The following is a 19683-nucleotide window of genomic DNA, read 5'->3' on the forward strand; positions in this document are numbered from 1 at the left end:
GAAGCTATAAGTACACACATGTCTTGATTGACATAGACACCTACAGAATCCTGAGTTTTAAGTCTTTAAGTTGAGAATTGACTGATCTACACAGGGTTGAATGCAGAGTCATTTTCACCTTTGCTGGTGATGTACATCCAAATACCTTTTGAGTGAATTTAACCACTTCCGGTTGCTCCAGGAAGCTTAGAATCGACACAGGTAGACCTTATAGTGGCCTGATGGACTGGTACCGAAGACAGGTTCATAAGGCATTCATAACCCACATAGGCTTCAGGTTGAATTTAGAGGTGAAGCCAATGTATTCCTATGGGGAGAGAAGTCAATACAAACTGTTTGATGTAAACACCTTCTTTCACCTGTGAAGGGTTAATGCCACACGGTCAAGGTTAGGCTTGCACAGATTGGGAGGACCTTAGGAACAATCCTGTGTTTGAATTGTCCTTCTAAACCTAACGGTTCCACCGCTGTCACCCAAAATCAAATGACGTTCTGGTGCAGGCTTCATATTGGGCCTACTTTTCTCATGGTCGCTGCGCTTAGACCGAGCGAGCTACGGTCAAGCGGGATATCTCGTTGAACTCGGCACGGCCCTGGGATTATGTTTATGCCATTGCCTGCTCTCTATGTCTTTAAACACCACGCTTTGTCACTCCATCCTTGCTGTGTGTGAGAGCTTTTCTTTGACATCTGTTGGGAGAAATGACTGATTTTACAGTTCAGGAGGGTTGCCTAATCACACATATGAAGTTTTGAAAAGATCTGACCTTTTTAACCCTTGGATACAGCCACTATGACACCATTTAAGGCACTTTCTGTTGGCACAGGAAGCTATAAATAAACTCATATCCTCATTGGGGTATGCCTTCACAGAATCCTGAGTTAAGTCTGTACGTTAAACCTGTTAAGACTACCCCCCTACTTTGTGCAATTTCCGTCTGAAGACATACCCAAATCTAACAGCCTGTAGCTCAGGCACAGAACCAAGTATATGCATATTATTGGTACCATTTGAAAGAAAACACTCTGAAGTTTGTGTAAATGTGAATTGAATGTAGGAGAAAAACACACAATAGATCTGGTTTAGATAAAACTATGGGAAAAAACATTTGTTTTTTCTATTTATTTTTGTATCATCATCTTTCAAATGAACAAGATAAAACAAAAATTCAGATACGACGATGGGGACAATTTTAGTGCAAAAATTAAGAGGGCAACAGTACCTGTGCAAAATTTCAAAATGATAACTTCCAAAATGAGTGTGCTACATAACATTTATTGTGACGTCACCCAGGTGTCCCACACAAGTTACCCAAATGTACCCAAGTGGCCAAATTGGTGAAGTACACATTGTGAAACCAATAACTATATACAAAATACCAAAATTCTAACACACCCCCCACCAAAAAAAGTAAAAAATTGTGATTTTTTTTTTTTTTTGAAAAAAATGTTATGAAAAACTAAATATATACATACATTTACAAATAAACATGGGTAACTATTTACACACTTTTACACACCCTCAGTACTCTATCAAATCTATTTACATAGCTCCAGCCTAAAACCCCAAACAGCATGCAATGCAGGTGTAGCAGCACGGTGGCTAAGAAAAACAACCTAGAAAGGCAAAAACCTAGGAAGAAACAAGGCAATGAGGGGTGGAGATCACAGTGTTTTTGTAGTGTGCAACAGGACAGCACCGCAGGAGAAAAATTTTACAGTTTAGGGTTCCATAGCAGCAGGCAGAACAGTTGAAACTGGAACAGCGGCAAGGCCAGGTGGACTGGGGACAGCAAGGAGTCATCATGTCAGGTAGTCCTGAAGCATTGTCCCAGGGGTTCAAGTCCACCGAGAGAAAGAAGGAGAGAAAGAGAGCAGACTTAAATTCACACAAGACACCAGGTAAGACAGGAAAAATACTATATAAATAAATAAATATAACATAATGACCCTAGCTCAGCTAGAATGCAGACTGGTGTACTCAGCTAGACTGCAGACTGGTGTTCTCAGCTCGACCGCAGACTGGTGTTCTCAGCTAGACCGCAGACTGGTGTTCTCAGCTAGACCGCAGACTGGTGTTCTCAGCTAGACCGCAGACTGGTGTTCTCAGCTAGACCGCAGACTGGTGTTCTCAGCTAGACCGCAGACTGGTGTTCTCAGCTAGACCGCAGACTGGTGTTCTCAGCTAGACCGCAGACCCACTTTGCCATATAACCCCACCAACATTGCCAAAACTCTAGACAATGTTCTGCTGCTGATGCCAGATGCCATAGCAGTCTCTCTCTGATGTAAAGCAGAGGGTCACTGAGCATGTGCTGCATGTGATGGGAGACTTCATCTTGCAAACAACACAGCAACGCCTCCATGCTGTGCCCTTTTGGCCCTTAGGCACATCCATGCCTGCACAAATATATTTGGGCAGATGAACACTTGTGGCAGGAGCAGAAGGGACAGGGCTTGCTGCAGTGGTGCTGTAGCCAGCAAGCTCCTTGATGAGCTGCTCTCTGAAGTCTTTCTGTGAGAGGTAGGGCTTTCCACAGCTCGTTGCCATTTCCTTGTGTAGGATGAATGCATTCACTACGGCGATGTCGATGAAATGATAGAAGAAGGTCTTGTACCATTTCATTGTCTTGTGGAGAACATTGTAGTAGCCGATTAGTGGAGAACATTGTAGTAGCCGATTAGCGCGTCCGATTAGCGCGTCCGAAAGGTCGACTCCGCCCATGCTCTTGTTGTAGTCCTTCACTGCAGTTGGAATGGGGACATTTTTGGTGGTCCATGCCCCGGCACCGTCCTTCACACGCCTGACAACACGATCCCCACTGAAGGACTTGTGGATAGTGGAGCACATCACCACCTCTCTGGTATCCATCCACTTTACAAAAAGCAGGCCATCTTCACGGATCCATCGCATGCTCCCCCGCTCAGCCCGCTTAGGCATGTCGTTCACCTTCGTCTTCGGAAAGCCCACCCTGTTGGTACGAATGGTGCCACAAGCCCATACATCCAGCTTCCTTAGGTCTGCAAACAGGGTAGGGCTTGTGTAGAAGTTATCCACAAACTGTTTGTAACCCTTCCTTAGCAGTTGAACATCCAATAACACCATTACAGAGTCATAGCTGAGTCCCTTACCGGTAGCAAAACTGTTCTTCCCCTCGTAGACAAAGAAATTGCATGTGTAGGCACATGCAGAATCAGCCAAAACAAACAGCTTGTAACCCCACTTGGTTGGTTTGTTTCTCATGTACTGTTTGAGTCCAATTCTGGCCTTTGAGGATACCATCCTCTCATCGATCGACACGTTCTGGGCTGGCTGAAAATACGTCTTGCAGGCCTCAACAATGCTGTGGTAGAGCGGCTTGATCTTGCACAGTCTATCAAACGCTGCTGTGCCCCTCTTCTTCTCATTCTCTTCATCAACCTTTGGGTCACTGATGTGAAGCGCCTGTGAAATCATCAGAAACTTCTTGCAGGACATAACAGTCATGGGGAAAGGCAATTTGTACAGAGCTGATGTTTTCCAGTAGTCCTTCAGGCTTTTCAGCTTCACCAGCCCCATGTAGATGACCAGAGAAAGGTAGCAGAAAAACTCTGACATGGATATGGGCTTCCATGCTACCTTTTTGCCCGCTTGTTTCTTCTTCCCATTCTTATTAGTGTTGGACACGAGCGAACCTACAACAGATGTGGTAAAATACAGTTGGAAAAGCTGAAGGGGGGTGTAATTGGAGGTCGGGTTCACCTGAGGTCCTGGCTTCCTTATCGGCCTAAGAGTTGGTTGTGGTGGCTCCACATCATCTTCTACGACGGTGTGCCAACGCCCTTCTGTCCCTATGTTAGTGGGTGGCACACTTCCCCTCTTCCTCTTCACACCTCTAGATGGCCCGGGAGGTGTGGAGCCAGAGACAGCAGGGGTACAGGATGAACCAGCTTCAGAGGGGGGTGGACACCTTGGCACTGGTGGCTCCCAGTCGGAGTCAATGCCACTGTGAAAGATAATGTTCAGTTAGAATAGTTTCACATATGAGCCCTGTATCAACAGCTATAATAAACACACATATAGAGTACAGGGAGTAGCCCTGTATCAACAGCTATAATAAACATACATATAGAGTACAGGGAACACAAAGTGCTGTTCCATATCACTTTGGCAATTGATGTGGGCCTGCCTCAAAATAGGCTATTTGGGTAGACCATGCGTTCCCAAAGAAACAGGCCCTCACTCACAATGGCTAGCTAACGTGTACTTTAGCCATTTTATTACATCGCTATATACTGCTAATAAAATGTAAAAACAGCTATAGTAAACATGTATAAAAAGTGCTCTTCCACATCAATTGCAAAAGTGAAATGGGCCTGCCTCAAAATAGGCTATTTGGGTAGACCATGCGTTCCCAAAGAAACAGGCCCTCACTCACAATGGCTAGCTAACGTGTACTTTAGCCATTTTATTACATCGCTATATATTCCTAATAAAATGTAAAAACAGCTATAATAAACATGTATAAAAAGTGCTGTTCCACATCAATTGCAAAAGTGAAATGGGCCTGCCTCAAAATAGGCTATTTGGGTAGACCATGCGTTCCCAAAGAAACAGGCCCTCACTCACAATGGCTAGCTAACGTGTACTTTAGCCATTTTATTACATTGCTATATATTCCCAATAAAATGTAAAAACAGCTATAATAAACATGTATAAAAAGTGCTGTTCCACATCAATTGCAAAAGTGAAATGGGCCTGCCTCAAAATAGGCTATTTGGGTAGACCATGCGTTCCCAAAGAAACAGGCCCTCACTCACAATGGCTAGCTAACGTGTACTTTAGCCATTTTATTACATTGCTATATATTCCTAATAAAATGTAAAAACAGCTATAATAAACATGTATAAAAAGTGCTGTTCCACATCAATTGCAAAAGTGAAATGGGCCTGCCTCAAAATAGGCTATTTGGGTAGACCATGCGTTCCCAAAGAAACAGGCACTCACTCACAATGGCTAGCTAACGTGTACTTTAGCCATTTTATTACATTGCTATATATTCCTAATAAAATGTAAAAACAGCTATAATAAACATGTATAAAAAGTGCTGTTCCACATCAATTGCAAAAGTGAAATGGGCCTGCCTCAAAATAGGCTATTTGGGGTAGACCATGCGTTCTCAAAGAAACAGGCCCTCACTCACAATGGCTAGCTAACGTGTACTTTAGCCATTTTTGCAAATAAAATGTAAAAACAATCACTAATAATATTTTATATAAAAGTCAAACAACGGCATTAGCATGAGAGCAACTTACCAGTCCAAAACGATGTCCTCTCCGTTCAAAAAAAAGTCCTCAGTTTCAGAATCGAAGTTATGGGAGCTGATGGAGTCTTCAATCTCTGCCAAATCTGTCTCACTATCCCGGTCAATCTCTTCCAAAATCATTTCTACATTCGTGTATCTAGTCTTAGAGGTAACTTTCTTTGACTTATTTGCCATTTTATTTGCGAAATAAACAGTTGAAGTAGCAAATTACTGAAAAACGTCTGTGCGTAATTAGAATCACTCCTTCACGGTTCAATTGGCAATGGCGAAAGAACGATCTTTACGCCTGCCTCCAGTGTATAGGTTTGTCTTACAACAATGAATCATGGGATATTTCCAGTTACATCTGCTCATTGGCTATCTACCCAGCTAGATTTCAAGAAGATCAGTGATCATTGGGTTAAAATAGAGTCAATCAATGAGACAGTGGTCATATAATTGCTGCGCAATGGGCTCCTCGCGTGTTGTCTTCCAATCGGTATTACCATATCAATAGGTCCCGCAAAATGGCCCATCAGGGTTCATTGTCTTCCCTAACAAAGAGTTGATTGCAAGTAAACCAAACATGACTGGATAGAGAGGGAAAAGACGAGGAAAAGAGAGTCTCTTTACGTTGGACGTTACTTTGAAAATTGTATGACAGGAAATTCAACGCGATAAGCGGTCACAAAATGTTCCGTTTTAGGCTATAAAAAATGGATTTAACCGAACAAACGACCATTCATTGTGTAACAATGAGCCTTGGGATTGCAACCAGAGCAAGATTTTCAAAGGTAAGCGATTTATTTCAATACAATCTGTGACTTTGTTATGCAAGTGCTGGTTGAATAAGGAGTTTGATATGGGGGTCTATGCTCAGATAATCGCATCTTATTCTTTTGCAATAAATTATTTTTTAAATATGACAATGCAGGTGGATTAGCAAGATTCTAGGCTTTAGAAGCATGTAAGACACTTGTATTTTCATGAATGTTTAATATGACTATTTGTGGCGAACACCGTATGTTGTTGAATTCAATCCCGTATCCGGGATCGGTAGTTAAGAGAGGTTAAACAAAAGCATGGTATTTGTTCTCTGTAATAGCTATTGTAATTTGGAAAACGTAGTTTGATTACCAAGATTCTAATATTTTGAAGGGTGTAAGACACTTGCATTTTCAAGAATGTTTAATGTTACGAAGTTGTATTTTTAGTTGTCACTCTGAAATGTCCCCTGATGTTGATCACTTTACGGGGATCGCAGCCATAACAGGTTATTAACAGGTTTTAACCTGTCACCATTAGCCTCATGGTGAAATCCCTGAGAGTTTTCCTTCCTCTCTATCAACTGAGTTAGGAAGGACGCCTGTGCCTTTATAGTGACAGCTTATTCATCTTCATTTGAGTTCACTCTCAGTTTATCATGAGTCATGATCAACTGCAGATGCATTGAGAGGTCCTTTATCTTTAACCAACTTCTACCTATTTGATCTATACCACTCTTCAGAGCAGAGTCAGAGCAACAACCACAGGAGCAGGTTGACATTGAGTCATATATCCCCACTGAGCTCAACAGGACAAAAACTGACAATCAACAATAATGAGTCCCAATCTAATCAATTCTAGCATGGCATGCAGTCAGACGTCCCTGGTGATGCCCCTCGTGTGTGAGTGGGCTGAGGTGTAAGTGGCTTTCTAGCATCATCACCACAACGCCAACCCTATTACTATTATGCTCTAATGAACACCTAGATTGTAAGGGAATAGCCCCCTGAAATGGACAAAAATGAATGGGAAAACATTGGCATAGGACAAACCATATACACGGTGTCCAATACCACCCAATTCGGCGTTGATTCATGCAAAATGTATTGCAAATGCCATATGGCAAATACCAGTTGTAACACTTTAAAAATCCAACAGGTGGCGTGTGCGCTCCACCTTTGTTTTTCATATTGGAAATGTACCCCAAGTCAACATCCAATAGCAAAATTTGGAAAAAATGCATTTTTTGTCAAAAACTTATTACCCCTTAAAAAAGTGCTTTCTGGACCGTTTTTCTAAAATCTTTCGCTTTTTTTGTCAACTACACATGTGTAAGAACTGTATGAATATACTTTTGTCCAATTTTATTATCATATTTTTTTTAAATTACTTGCGCATAAGGCATATGTTTTGTCCATTTGCAATATGATTTCATAGGAAGTCAAAAGTCAAAAATTGCAGCATTTCATAAAAAACTTCACACACCCCTAAAAAAGTGCTTTCTGGACCGTTTTTCAAAATTCTTTCTATTTTTGTGTCAATTACACATGTATAAGAACTGTATCAACATACTTTAGTCATATTTTATTATCATATTTATTATTTATTTTTTACTTGTGCATAAGGCATATGTTTTCTCCATTTGGAATATGATTTCATAGAAAGTCAAAAGTCAAAAATAGTAAAATTTTATAAAAAACTTAACACACCCTTAAAAAGTGCTTTCTGGAGCATTTTTCGAAATTCTTTCGAATTTTGTGTCAATTACGCACGTATAAGAACTGTATTAACATACTTTAGTTGTATTTTATTATCATTATTATTATTTATTTTTTTACTTGTGCATTAGGCATATGTTTTCTCCATTTGGAATATGATTTCATAGGAAGTCAAAAGTCAAAAGTCAAAAATAGTAAAATTTTATAAAAAACTTAACACACCCTTAAAAAGTGCTTTCTGGAGCGTTTTTCGAAATTCATTTGAATTTTGTGTCAATTACACACATATAAGAACTGTATCAACATACTTTAGTCATATTTTATCATAATTTTCTTTTTTTACTTGTGCATTAGGCATATGTTTTGTGGGGGCCAAATGTCATAAGAAATTTGACATGCTCAAAAATCCTGCAGAAATGCAAAATTGACTGGCCTGATGAACTCGGGATGGCCAGGCAGTGATTGTTGTTCCTTTCCATCATTCGTTGTGTTGATTTCATCATGTCCATTTGGTGATGTTTTTTTCACTATAGAATCATATTGCAAATGCATGTGCATTTGCAATATGTTTCAATGGGCATTTACCATCACGAATTTGTCGTGCTCAAAAATCCTGCAGAAATGCTAAATTGACTGGCCTGATGAACACAGGATGGCCGGGCAGAGATAGTTGTTCCTTTCCATCACTCGTGGTGTTGATTTCATCGTGTTCATTTGGTGATGTTTTTTCACTATAGAATCATATTGCAAATGCACGTGCATTGTTGTGCAACTGGTGATTGAAAATACGCATCTGGTAACCCAAAAATAAAAATATGGTTGTAAATGCATTTACCGGGACTCCTATTGTAACGGCGTTCTTTTGTTGTTGAAGGAGAGTCGGACCGAAATGCAGCGTGTATGTTACTCATGTTTATTAGAGAAGACAAAACGAACGGACTAACACGAATAACTTGAATAAATTCAAAAAAACAACAAACAGAACGAAACCTAATACAGCCTGACTGGTGCTAACTACACAGAGACAGGAACAATCACCCACGAAATGCAAAGCGAAATCAGGCTACCTAAATACGGTTCCCAATCAGCGACAACGAGAAGCACCTGACTCCGATTGAGAACCGCCTCAGGCAGCCAACCTAATTAACACACACACACACCCCTAATCAACTACAATCCCAACTACTACAAACCCCAATATGAAACTACAATACATAATAACCCCATGTCACACCCTGGTCTGACTAACTAATAAACTAAAACACACAATACTAAGACCAAGGCGTGACACCTAATGTCCATGTCCGCTATGTGAGTACCCTACTACGGCCCTCTATCTATGGGGGCCATCCTGAGTGCTTTATGGACTGTTTAAAATATTCTGATGGATATGCATTGTTGTGCAACTGGTGATTGAATATAGTCACAGGGTAACCCAAAAATAAAAATATGGTTGTCAATGCATGTACCGGTCATTCTGATATTAATGCCCACTATGGGAACACAGGATATATATATATCCCATTTAGCAGACGCTTTTGTCCAAAGCGACTTACAAGTCGGCTGGGGCCACTACTTTTACATATGGGTGGCCCTACCGGGAATCGAACCCACGACGCTTGGCGTTGCAAGTGCCATGCTCTACCGACTGAGCCACACAGGACCCCATTTTAACCCTTCAAAACAGAGAGTGTGACCCAATTAAAGGTACTTCCGGTTGGCACAGGAAGCTATATATAAAGCACTGGACAAGAGGGATAATTACATAACTGGATATCTGAATGACATGATGCTTCTCATGGACAGTGTTTGTCATACACATTCATGTCACATTTCAAATGTATTTGCACTGCCTCATTATAAACATAACATCCTAAATACAGTGCCTTCAGAAAGTATTCACACTGCTTGACTTTGTCCACATTTTGTTGTGAACTAATTTAAAATTGATTATCACAGTACCACTTAATGACAAAGGGGAATAATGTTTTTCGAAATGAATTAAAAATGAAAAGCTGAAATGTCTTGAGTGACAAAGTATTCAACAACCCCTTTGTTATGGCAAGCCTAAATAAGTTGAGGAGTAAAAATGTGCTTAAGTTACATTATGCATGTAATGCTTTTTTATCAAGGTGCATTTTTAGTGGGAAAATTATCTTCCCCAAACTTGAAACTCACACGCTGCTTATTTATAACAGTTAGTGTCTAAACCCCTTGTAAAGCGGATTAATGTGCTTCATTTTAAGAAGTTATTTGGCCACTTTAGTTGTGATACAAACCTTATCATAACATATAGGTGTCAGGACCCGGTTTCGAACCTGGGTCTCCGGAGTGAGAAACAGTCACTTAACCAACTGAGCCACGAATAGACAGCAGAACCCAGAAGATGAGGCAGACACAGCAGTACTTAAGACGGTGTATTTAATAAAGAAAAAAATCCTAAAATACAAAAAATGGCAAATCCAAAAGGTGGTAGGTAAAACACAAAAAGACCTCAAAAGAAACTCACCAAAAATAAACAAAAACAAAAAACAGAATACCACAAGAACGTCACCCGGAATCGACAAGAGCACACAGAACACTAGGGCAGGGTGCTAACATACAAACACAGAGCACAGAACTGAGGGAAACAAAGGGTTTAAATACAATCAGGGGAAAACGAGACACAGGTGCAAATAATAATGGGGATCAAGGGAAAAACATAGGGACAAAAAGCACAATGGGGGCATCTACTGACCAAAACCCGGAACAACCCTGGCCAAATCCTGACAGAATCCCCCCCCTAGGAACGGCTCCTGACGTTCCTACCAGCTCTCTCAGGGTGGAGGACCCTGAACTGACGAATGAGGTCAGGGTCCAGGATGTCTTTGGCAGGAACCCAGGAGCGCTCCTCAGGACCGTAGCCTTCCCAGTCCACCAGATACTGCCAGGACCGCTGCACCCGGCGGGAATCCAGTATCCGGTGGACGGTATAAGCCGGCTGGCCTCCAATGACACGAGGCGGAGGGGAGGTCTGTCTGCCGGGACAAGGGGAGAAAAAACAACAGGTTTTAACAATGACACATGAAATGTGGGATTAATCTTAAGGGATCTGGGTAAGTGTAGGCGATAAGAAACTGGGTTAACTCTCCTGGCAACCTTGAAGGGACCGATGTATTTTTGGGACAGCTTGCGAGACTCCACCCGTAGAGGTAAGTCTCTTGTGGAAAGCCAGACTCTCTGGCCGGGGCGCAGGGTAGGCCCGGGACGGCGACGTCTGTTGGCTTGTTGTTGATACCTCTGTGAGGAACGCATCAGATTAAGACGGGTCTTCCTCCACATAAGCCGACAGCGTCTGACGAACCTCAAGGCTGAAGGCACTCTGACTTCTGCCTCCTGGTCCGGGAACAATGGAGGAGCATAGCCAAACTGACACTCGTGCGGGGACATACCAGTGGAGGAGGAGCGCAAGGTGTTGTGCGCATATTCGGCCCAAACAATAAAGGATGACCATGTGGACGGGTTGTCACGAGTCATACATCGGAGGGTGGTTTCCAGCTCTTGATTCATCCTCTCTGTTTGGCCGTTGGACTCCGGATGGTACCCTGAAGATAGACTGGCAGAAGCCCCCATGAGTTGGCAGAAGGCCTTCCAAAACCTTGAGGCGAACTGGGGACCTCTGTCAGAAACCACATCTTGAGGAATGCCGAAGACTCGGAACACATGATTAATTACCAACTCAGCCGTTTCCTTGGCAGAAGGTAACTTAGTCAGAGGGACGAACCTGGCCGCCTTTGAAAACCTGTCGATTATGACTAGGATAGTAGTATTGCCATGGGATGGAGGAAGTCCAGTAATAAAGTCCAATGAGATATGGGAACAGGGTCTGTGGGGAACAGGTAAAGGGTGAAGGTCGAGTCCAAATGGACCCCAGGAAGGTAGGGGCGGTAGCGGATTGGCCCACCCCCAAATCCGTTAAGGAAGTTCAGCGTTTCCTGGGCTTCACAAACTTTTACCGCAAGTTTATCAAGAACTTCAGCTTGGTGGCAGCCCCTCTCTCAGCTTTAACCAAGGGTGGCAATGCAAGGTTTTTGTGGGGAAGAGAAGCTGAGACGGCCTTCCAAGGACTCAAGCAGCGCGTTCTCTCTGCTCCCATCCTGATACTACCGACTACGGATGAACCATTTGTGGTGGAGGTAGACGCATCAGAGGTTGGTGTTGGAGCTGTCCTGTCTCAGAGGGGTGAAGACAAGAAGCTTCATCCGTGCGCTTTCTTCTCACACCGGCTTACCCCGACTGAGAGGAACTACGATGTGGGGGATCGTGAACTCCTAGCGGTTAAGATGACATTGAAGGAATGGAGACACTGGCTCGAGGGGGCTTCTCACCCGTTTCAAGTGCTTACGGACCACAAAAATCTGGAGTATATCCAGCAGGCGAAGCGGTTGAACTCTAGACAAGCTAGATGGTCTCTTTTCTTCAATCGATTCCAGTTTATCCTCACCTATCGGCCCGGGTCGAAGAATCTCAAACCGGATGCCCTGTCCCGAGTCTACGCTCCTGCCATTCGAGATGACACGGACATGCCTGTCCTTCCTGCTGCTAAGATTGTGGCTCCGATCTCGTGGCAAGTTGAGGATACCGTGAGACGTGCTCAAGCTAACGAACCGGACCTGAAAGGAGGTCCTGCCAATCGGTTGTTTGTCCCCAAGGCAGTGAGGACTCAGGTCCTTCTGTGGGGGCACTCCTCTCGCCTCACCTGTCATCCGGGCGTAGGTCGCACCTTGGAGTTCATCCAGCGTAAGTTCTGGTGGCCTACCATAAGAGAAGACGTTGCCACTTTCGTCAATGCCTGTCCCGTGTGCTGCCAGGGCAAATCTTCTCACCTCCGCCCTCAAGGACTCCTTCACCCTTTACCTGTTCCCCACAGACTCTGGTCCCATATCTCATTGGACTTTATTACTGGACTTCCTCCATCCCATGGCAATACTACTATCCTAGTCATAATCGACAGGTTTTCAAAGGCGGCCAGGTTCGTCCCTCTGACTAAGTTACCTTCTGCCAAGGAAACGGCTGAGTTGGTAATTAATCATGTGTTCCGAGTCTTCGGCATTCCTCAAGATATGGTTTCTGACAGAGGTCCCCAGTTCGCCTCAAGGTTTTGGAAGGCCTTCTGCCAACTCATGGGGGCTTCTGCCAGTCTATCTTCAGGGTACCATCCGGAGTCCAACGGCCAAACAGAGAGGATGAATCAAGAGCTGGAAACCACCCTCCGATGTATGACTCGTGACAACCCGTCCACATGGTCATCCTTTATTGTTTGGGCCGAATACGCGCACAACACCTTGCGCTCCTCCTCCACTGGTATGTCCCCGCACGAGTGTCAGTTTGGCTATGCTCCTCCATTGTTCCCGGACCAGGAGGCAGAAGTCAGAGTGCCTTCAGCCTTGAAGTTCGTCAGACGCTGTCGGCTTATGTGGAGGAAGACCCGTCTTAATCTTATGCCTTCCTCACAGAGGTACCAACAACAAGCCAACAGACGTCGCCGTCCCGGGCCTACCCTGCGCCCCGGCCAGAGAGTCTGGCTCTCCACAAGAGACTTACCTCTACGGGTGGAGTCTCGCAAGCTGTCCCAAAAATACATCGGTCCCTTCAAGGTTGCCAGGAGAGTTAACCCAGTTTCTTATCGCCTACACTTACCCAGATCCCTTAAGATTAATCCTACATTTCACATTTCATTGTTAAAACCTGTTGTTTTTTCTCCCTTGTCCCGGCAGACAGACCTCCCCCTCCGCCTCGTGTCATTGGAGGCCAGCCGGCTTATACCGTCCATCGGATACTGGATTCCCGCCGGGTGCAGCGGTCCTGGCAGTATCTGGTGGACTGGGAAGGCTACGGTCCCGAGGAGCGCTCCTGGGTTCCTGCCAAAGACATCCTGGACCCTGACCTCATTCGTCAGTTCAGGGCCCTCCACCCTGAGAGAGCTGGTAGGAACGTCAGGAGCCGTTCCTAGGGGGGATTCTGTCAGGATTTGGCCAGGGTTGTTCCGGGTTTTGGTCACTAGATGCCCCCATTGTGCTTTTTGACCTTATGTTTTTTCCCTTGTTCCCCATTATTATTTGCACCTGTGCCTCGTTTCCCCTGATTGTATTTAAACCCTTAGTTTCCCTCAGTTCTGTGCTCTGTGTTTGTATGTTAGCACCCAGCCCTAGTGTTCTGTGTGCTCTTGTCGATTCCGGTGGACGCTCTTGTGGAATTCTGTTTTTTGTTTTTGTTTTTGAGTATCTTTTGAGGATTTTTTGTGCTATACCTACCACCTTGTGGATTTGCCTTTTTGTATTGAAGGACTTCTCTTTTTTACTTTATTAAATACACCGTCTTAAGTACTGCTGTGTCTGCCTCATCTTCTGGGTTCTGCTGACTATTCGTGGCTCAGTTGGTTAAGTGACTATTTCTCACTCCGGAGACCCAGGTTCGTAACCGGGTTCTGACAAATATTGTCAATATATGTGTGAAATTTGTTTGATTTAGAATTAACATTATCGTGCACCTGTCTCAAAACAGGGGCAGCGGAAAAAAATACATATAATCTATGCACTTAAATAGCCAGACAGGTAGGCTATACTGATGTTGTGAAGATAAACAATGTGCTTAATATTAGGTTGAGAAAAATAGTAGGCCTAGTCTATATAAAGCTGATGGGATCCTCCTCTTTTTGACTGCCTTGTCTCGTGACTGCCGGCGTGGCAGTAATACGGTCACAGCAACAGCTCTAGTTGAGTTATTATTTACGCTTTGGATGGTGTATCCATACATACATTTGGATGGTGTCCTTCCTAACTCAGTTGCTGGAGAGGATGGAAACCGCTCAAGGATTTCACCATGAGGCCAATTGTGACCTTGAAAAAGTTAGTTTTATTTCTGTGATAGGAGAAAACTGAAGATGGATCAACAACATTGTAGTTACTCCACAATACTAACCTAAAAGAAGGAAGCCTGTATGTAATACAACTATTCTAAAACAAGGCACTAAAGTAATACAGCCCAGTGATGCAAGCTTAGTGCAGGGAGGGAGTAGTTCATGCTTTTTCATGCCCAAATCTGTTATTGTGGGTGTTGGAGTCAGTCAGCTGTGCATCACTGCTCTAAAAAAAATGAGAATGCTGGGGACATCATCCTGTGTAGGGTGCTGTCTTTCGGATGGGACATTAGTAGGGGTGTTAACTCTGGTGTTCTGGCAAAATTCCCAGTCTGACCATCATGGATCATTTATCCCCCTTCTTGTAACTAATTCCCAGGTTGTTGCTGTAATTGAGAATATAAATAAGGGTTAGGTTTAGTAGATAGTATGTTGAAATGTTACTGGTAGTCTGTATAGCATCTACAGATGGACTATCCAAATAAAGTGTTACCCAGATTTAATTCCCAGACCCTTTGAAGTGTATGCAGCGAAGAAACAACTCCTGTCAGCGTCAACTTAAACCTGTCAGACGGTGGGTGTAGCTGGTGCATGAAGTCAGGTGCAGGAGAGCAGAGATGAGTGAACAACGCACTTCACTTGAGAAAATAGCACAAAGTAACAAAACCAATGCATGAAGAATAATGGTTGCAATACAACACGGGTGAACACAGCACCCAAAAAAAACAGCCGGAAACATACCGACTTTAAGAATAAACAATCACACACAAAGACATGGGGGAAACAGAGGGTTAAATACCCAACCAGTAATTGGGAAATTAAAACCAGGTGTGTGGGAAACAGACAAAACCAATAGAAAATTAAAAAGTGGCTCGGAGATGGCTAGTAGACCGGCGACATCGACCTCTGAGCGCCGCCCGAACAAGGAGAAGAACCGACTTCGGTGGAAGTCGTGACAAAACCTCTGAAAGTGGGGAGGGGTAGAAACAACACAAAACACCTGCGGAAATCCATTTAAGAATGATGTAGGCCACTGTGTTCCTGGGGATGTTCAATGCTGCAGAAATGTTTTGGTACCCTTCCCCAGATCTGTGCCTCGACACAATCCTGTCTCAGAGATCTTCAGATAATTCCTTCGAAGTTGTGGTTTTGTTTTTGCTCAGACATGCACTGTCAACTGTGGGACCTTATATAGACAGGTGTGTGCCTTTCCATGTCCAATTTTCATGTCCAATTAATTGAATTTACTGGACTCCAATCAAGTTGTAGAAACATCTCAAGGATGCACCTGATCTCAATTTTGAGTCTTATAGCAAAGGGTCTGAATACCTTTTGTTTTTGTTTTGTTTTTCTCAAAAAGTCAAACAAAGTGTTTTCGCTTCGTCATTATTGGTATTGTGTGTATATTGAGTGTTTTTTATTTATTTAATCACATTTAGAATAAGGCTGTAATAAGGAATGGGTCTGAAAACTTCCCAATTGTACTGTATATCTTTGCCATTTAAGAATGGGTTATTCAATGCGTTTCTATGGGCTATAGGCTATAGTAAAGGCCAAATTCAATATTTTATTATATTTGAATATTTTTAAGGAATAACTAAAGGAGTCCTAATCAAATAGCCAAAATTATCCATGCTATGACTTTCTTAAATCAATTCCTTCCGTATGTCAGCTTAGAACGCAGTATGTTTGGTAAATGTTTCATGATCATAGCCCAGCGTATTCCCAGCTCAGAACATCTACCACATTAAAGGCTGCCTGCCTGGCACATCACATCAGTATCCTTCACTCAATATCTGATGGGTTGATCCTGCTGTAAAAATGTGTTTGTTAACAATCATCTTATGCATCTTCTTCACATGCTATGTCAAACACACACACATTGTTTAAAACCTCTTTGGGATAAGGGGGCAGTATTTTCATGTCCGGGTGAAAAGCGTGCCCAAAGTAAACTTGCCCAGAAGCTAGGATATGCATATAATTGGTAGATTTGGGTACAAAACACTAACATTTCTAAACTGTTAAAATAATGTCTGAGTATAATAGAACTTATTTGGCAGGCGAAATGCCGAGGACAAACCATCCAGGAAAAAACATTTTTTGAGTTCACTGTGTTTTCTATTAGTGTTCTAGATTTATGAGGCGCCTGGTTGCAGTTCCCATGGCTTCCACTAGATGTCAACAGTCTTTAGAAATTGGTTGATGTTTTTCCTTTGAGAAATTAAGAAGTATGGCTATTCAGTATGAGTGTCAAGCCAAGTGGACTCTTTTGTTTGGTGCGCGCGACCTGTCGCTCGCTTCACTTTGATTTTATCCGCTATTGAACACAGTATATTTCGTCTTTAATTTTATACATTATTTACATTTTAGGACACCTAGTTGGTATAGGATTAGGAAAGTTGTTTGAAATGTTTGGACCAAGTTTACAGGTAACTTATATGTCACGTTCATCATAATGATGAGACAAAGGCGCAGCGTGAGTAGAGTTCCACATAATTTTAATAAACTGAAACTCACCTAACAAAACAACAAACAACCAAATGAACCGTGAAGCTACTGGTGTGCACTCAGGCAACCAAATATAGACAAGATCCACACCTAACAATGGGGAAAATGGCTACCTAAAGATGATCCCCAATCAGAGACAACGTTAAACAGCTGTCTCTGATTGGGGTCCATATCAGGCCAACATAGACATTCAAAATCCCTAGATGACAAAAACCCTAGACACACAACAACGAGAGTACCCACCCGAGTCACACCCTGACCTAACGAAAATATATAGAAAAACAAAGATATCTAAGGTCAGGGCGTGACATTATTAGATCATTTGTAGTCATGTTGGGCGAGTTGGAACCGGTGTTTTTCTGAACCAAACGCACCAAATAATTGGAGATTTTGGGGATGTAAAGAAGCGATTTATCGAACAAAGGACCGTTTGTGATGTTTCTGGGACATATTGGAGTGTCAATAGAAGAAGATCTTCAAAGGTAAGGCATGAATTATATCTTTATTTCTGACTTTCGTGTCACACCTCCCTGGTTGAAAAATCTTTGTCATGCATTTGTATGATGGGGCGCTGTCCAGAAAATGACATGGTTTGCTTTCGCCATAAAGCCTTTTTGAAATCTGACATGGTGGCTGGATAAACAAGAAGTTAAGCTTTTTTTTATGTATTACACCACTTGTGATTTCATAAAAGTTAAATATTTATAATAATTTAATTTGAATTTGGCACTCTGCCATTTAGCCGGATGTTGTCAAATCGATCCCGCTAAAGGGATTTGATCCCTAAGAAGTTTTAATGGATGTAGAGTGTTGACAGCGAGTCACACAAATAATGTAGTGGAGAGAAAGACAAAACTACTTTGAGAGGTGCGCTTTGGTCTTGGAAAGTGTTTTCACATACTGAAATACATATAGGTGAATATTTTGACTCTCACTCCTTCAGCTGTATGATATTAGGTTTATAAGGTCCTTGGAAAAACCTTACCATATCAAAGTTAGCTCATTTTAGCACAGTGGTGGAAAATGTACATTGTTTGACAAAAGTTTTTACTCACAACAGATCACACTTGAATTAAATGAGGCCTTTATGTCATTCAATAATGTACTGTGCCTTCAGAAATTATTCATACCCCTTGATTTATTCCACATTTTGTTGTTACATCTTGAATTCAAAATGGATGAAATATGTTTTTTTCTCACCCATCTACATAAATAACCCGTAATGACTAAGTGAAAACATATGTTTAGACATTTTTGCAAATGTAATCACAACTCAGGATATGACCCGGATGCAGACACAGGAGGCAGATAATAAATATTCGGAGAACCAAACTATCTCAAAGGGGCAGGCAAAGGGCAGGTCAAGGGCAGGCAGAGCTTCGTAATCCAGGGCAGAGTCAATCAGGGACAGAATGGCAGGCAAGCTCAGGGTCAGAACAGGCAGAAAGGTCAGAACCGTGAAAATAAGAACGTGAGAAACCGGATACACGCTGGTAAGACCAGACAAAACAAGACGAACTGGCAACAGACGAGCAGAAAATGCAGGTATAAATACACAAGAGGTAATGGGGACAAATGGGAGACACGTGATTGGGGGTGGAGACAAGCACAAGACAGGTGAAACGGGTCAGGGTGTTACAAATGTATTGAAAGTGAAATACAGAAATGTACATTTAGGTAAGTATTCACACCCCTGAGTCAATACTTTGAAGAAGCACCTTTGGCAGTCTTTCAAGCTAAGTCTCTATGTCACGCCCTGGTCGTAATATATTGTGTTTGTCTTCATTTATTTGGTCAGGCCAGGGTGTGACATGGGTTTATTGTGGTGTGTTTTGTCTTGGGGCTTTGTGGGGTGTTGGGTGTGTGGCTTAGTGGGGTTATCTAGCAAAGTCTATGGCTGTCTGGAGTGGTTCTCAATCAGAGGCAGGCGTGTATCGTTGTCTCTGATTGGGAACCATATTTAGGCAGCCATATTCTTTGAGTATTTCGTGGGTGATTATTCCTGTCTCTGTGTTTGTTGTCACCAGATAGGCTGTATAGGTTTTCACTTTCCGTTTGTTGTTTTTGTATTGTTCATTTTTCATCGTCATTAAACATGTCTCAAAAATACCACGCTGCATTTTGGTCCGCTTCTCCTTCACCAGACGAGAACCGTTACACTCTAAAAGCTTTCCACACCTGGATTGTGCAACATTATCCCATTATGCTTCTCAAAATTGCTCAAGCATTGTCAAATTGGTACAGGAAACATTTTTAACTTTCTTTCAGATAAAAAAAAACATGCATTTTAGAACTCATAATTTGCATAATCTGTCTTTTTTGTAAACTGATGCGGAATAATGTAATACTCTATGAATATAGTTGACATGTTACTGCTACAGTGCCTTCAGAAAGTTCACACCCCCTTTTTACACATTTTGTTGTGTTACTAAGTGGGATTAAAATGGATTTCATTGTCACACAAAATCCTGTTATGTCAAAGTGGAAAAAATGAAAATAAAACACTAAT

At 42.5% G+C, this 19683-nt stretch overlaps 1 protein-coding gene across 1 annotated transcript; it reads right to left on the reverse strand.

Annotated features, from left to right (window-relative positions):
* Positions 1-2236: 2236 nt before the first annotated feature.
* On the reverse strand, positions 2237-5426 carry LOC135521632 (piggyBac transposable element-derived protein 4-like). Its single transcript, XM_064947330.1, has 2 exons — positions 5296-5426; positions 2237-3986 (listed from the first exon to the last, which is right to left on the reverse strand). The coding sequence occupies exons 1-2, from the start codon at positions 5424-5426 to the stop codon at positions 2237-2239; spliced, it is 1881 nt and encodes a 626-aa protein (XP_064803402.1).
* Between the last annotated feature and the right edge of the window lie 14257 nt (positions 5427-19683).

The sequence above is a fragment of the Oncorhynchus masou genome, chromosome 30 (genome assembly GCF_036934945.1).
Source record: "Oncorhynchus masou masou isolate Uvic2021 chromosome 30, UVic_Omas_1.1, whole genome shotgun sequence".
Lineage (NCBI taxonomy): Eukaryota > Metazoa > Chordata > Actinopteri > Salmoniformes > Salmonidae > Oncorhynchus > Oncorhynchus masou.

Coding starts and splice junctions, on each gene's coding strand:
- LOC135521632 (XM_064947330.1), bottom strand. CDS start 5,426: ATGATTTTGGAAGAGATTGACCGGGATAGTGAGACAGATTTGGCAGAG. Junction 3,987..5,295: donor GAGGACATCGTTTTGGACTG/GTAAGTTGCTCT, acceptor TATCTTTCACAG/TGGCATTGACTCCGACTGGG.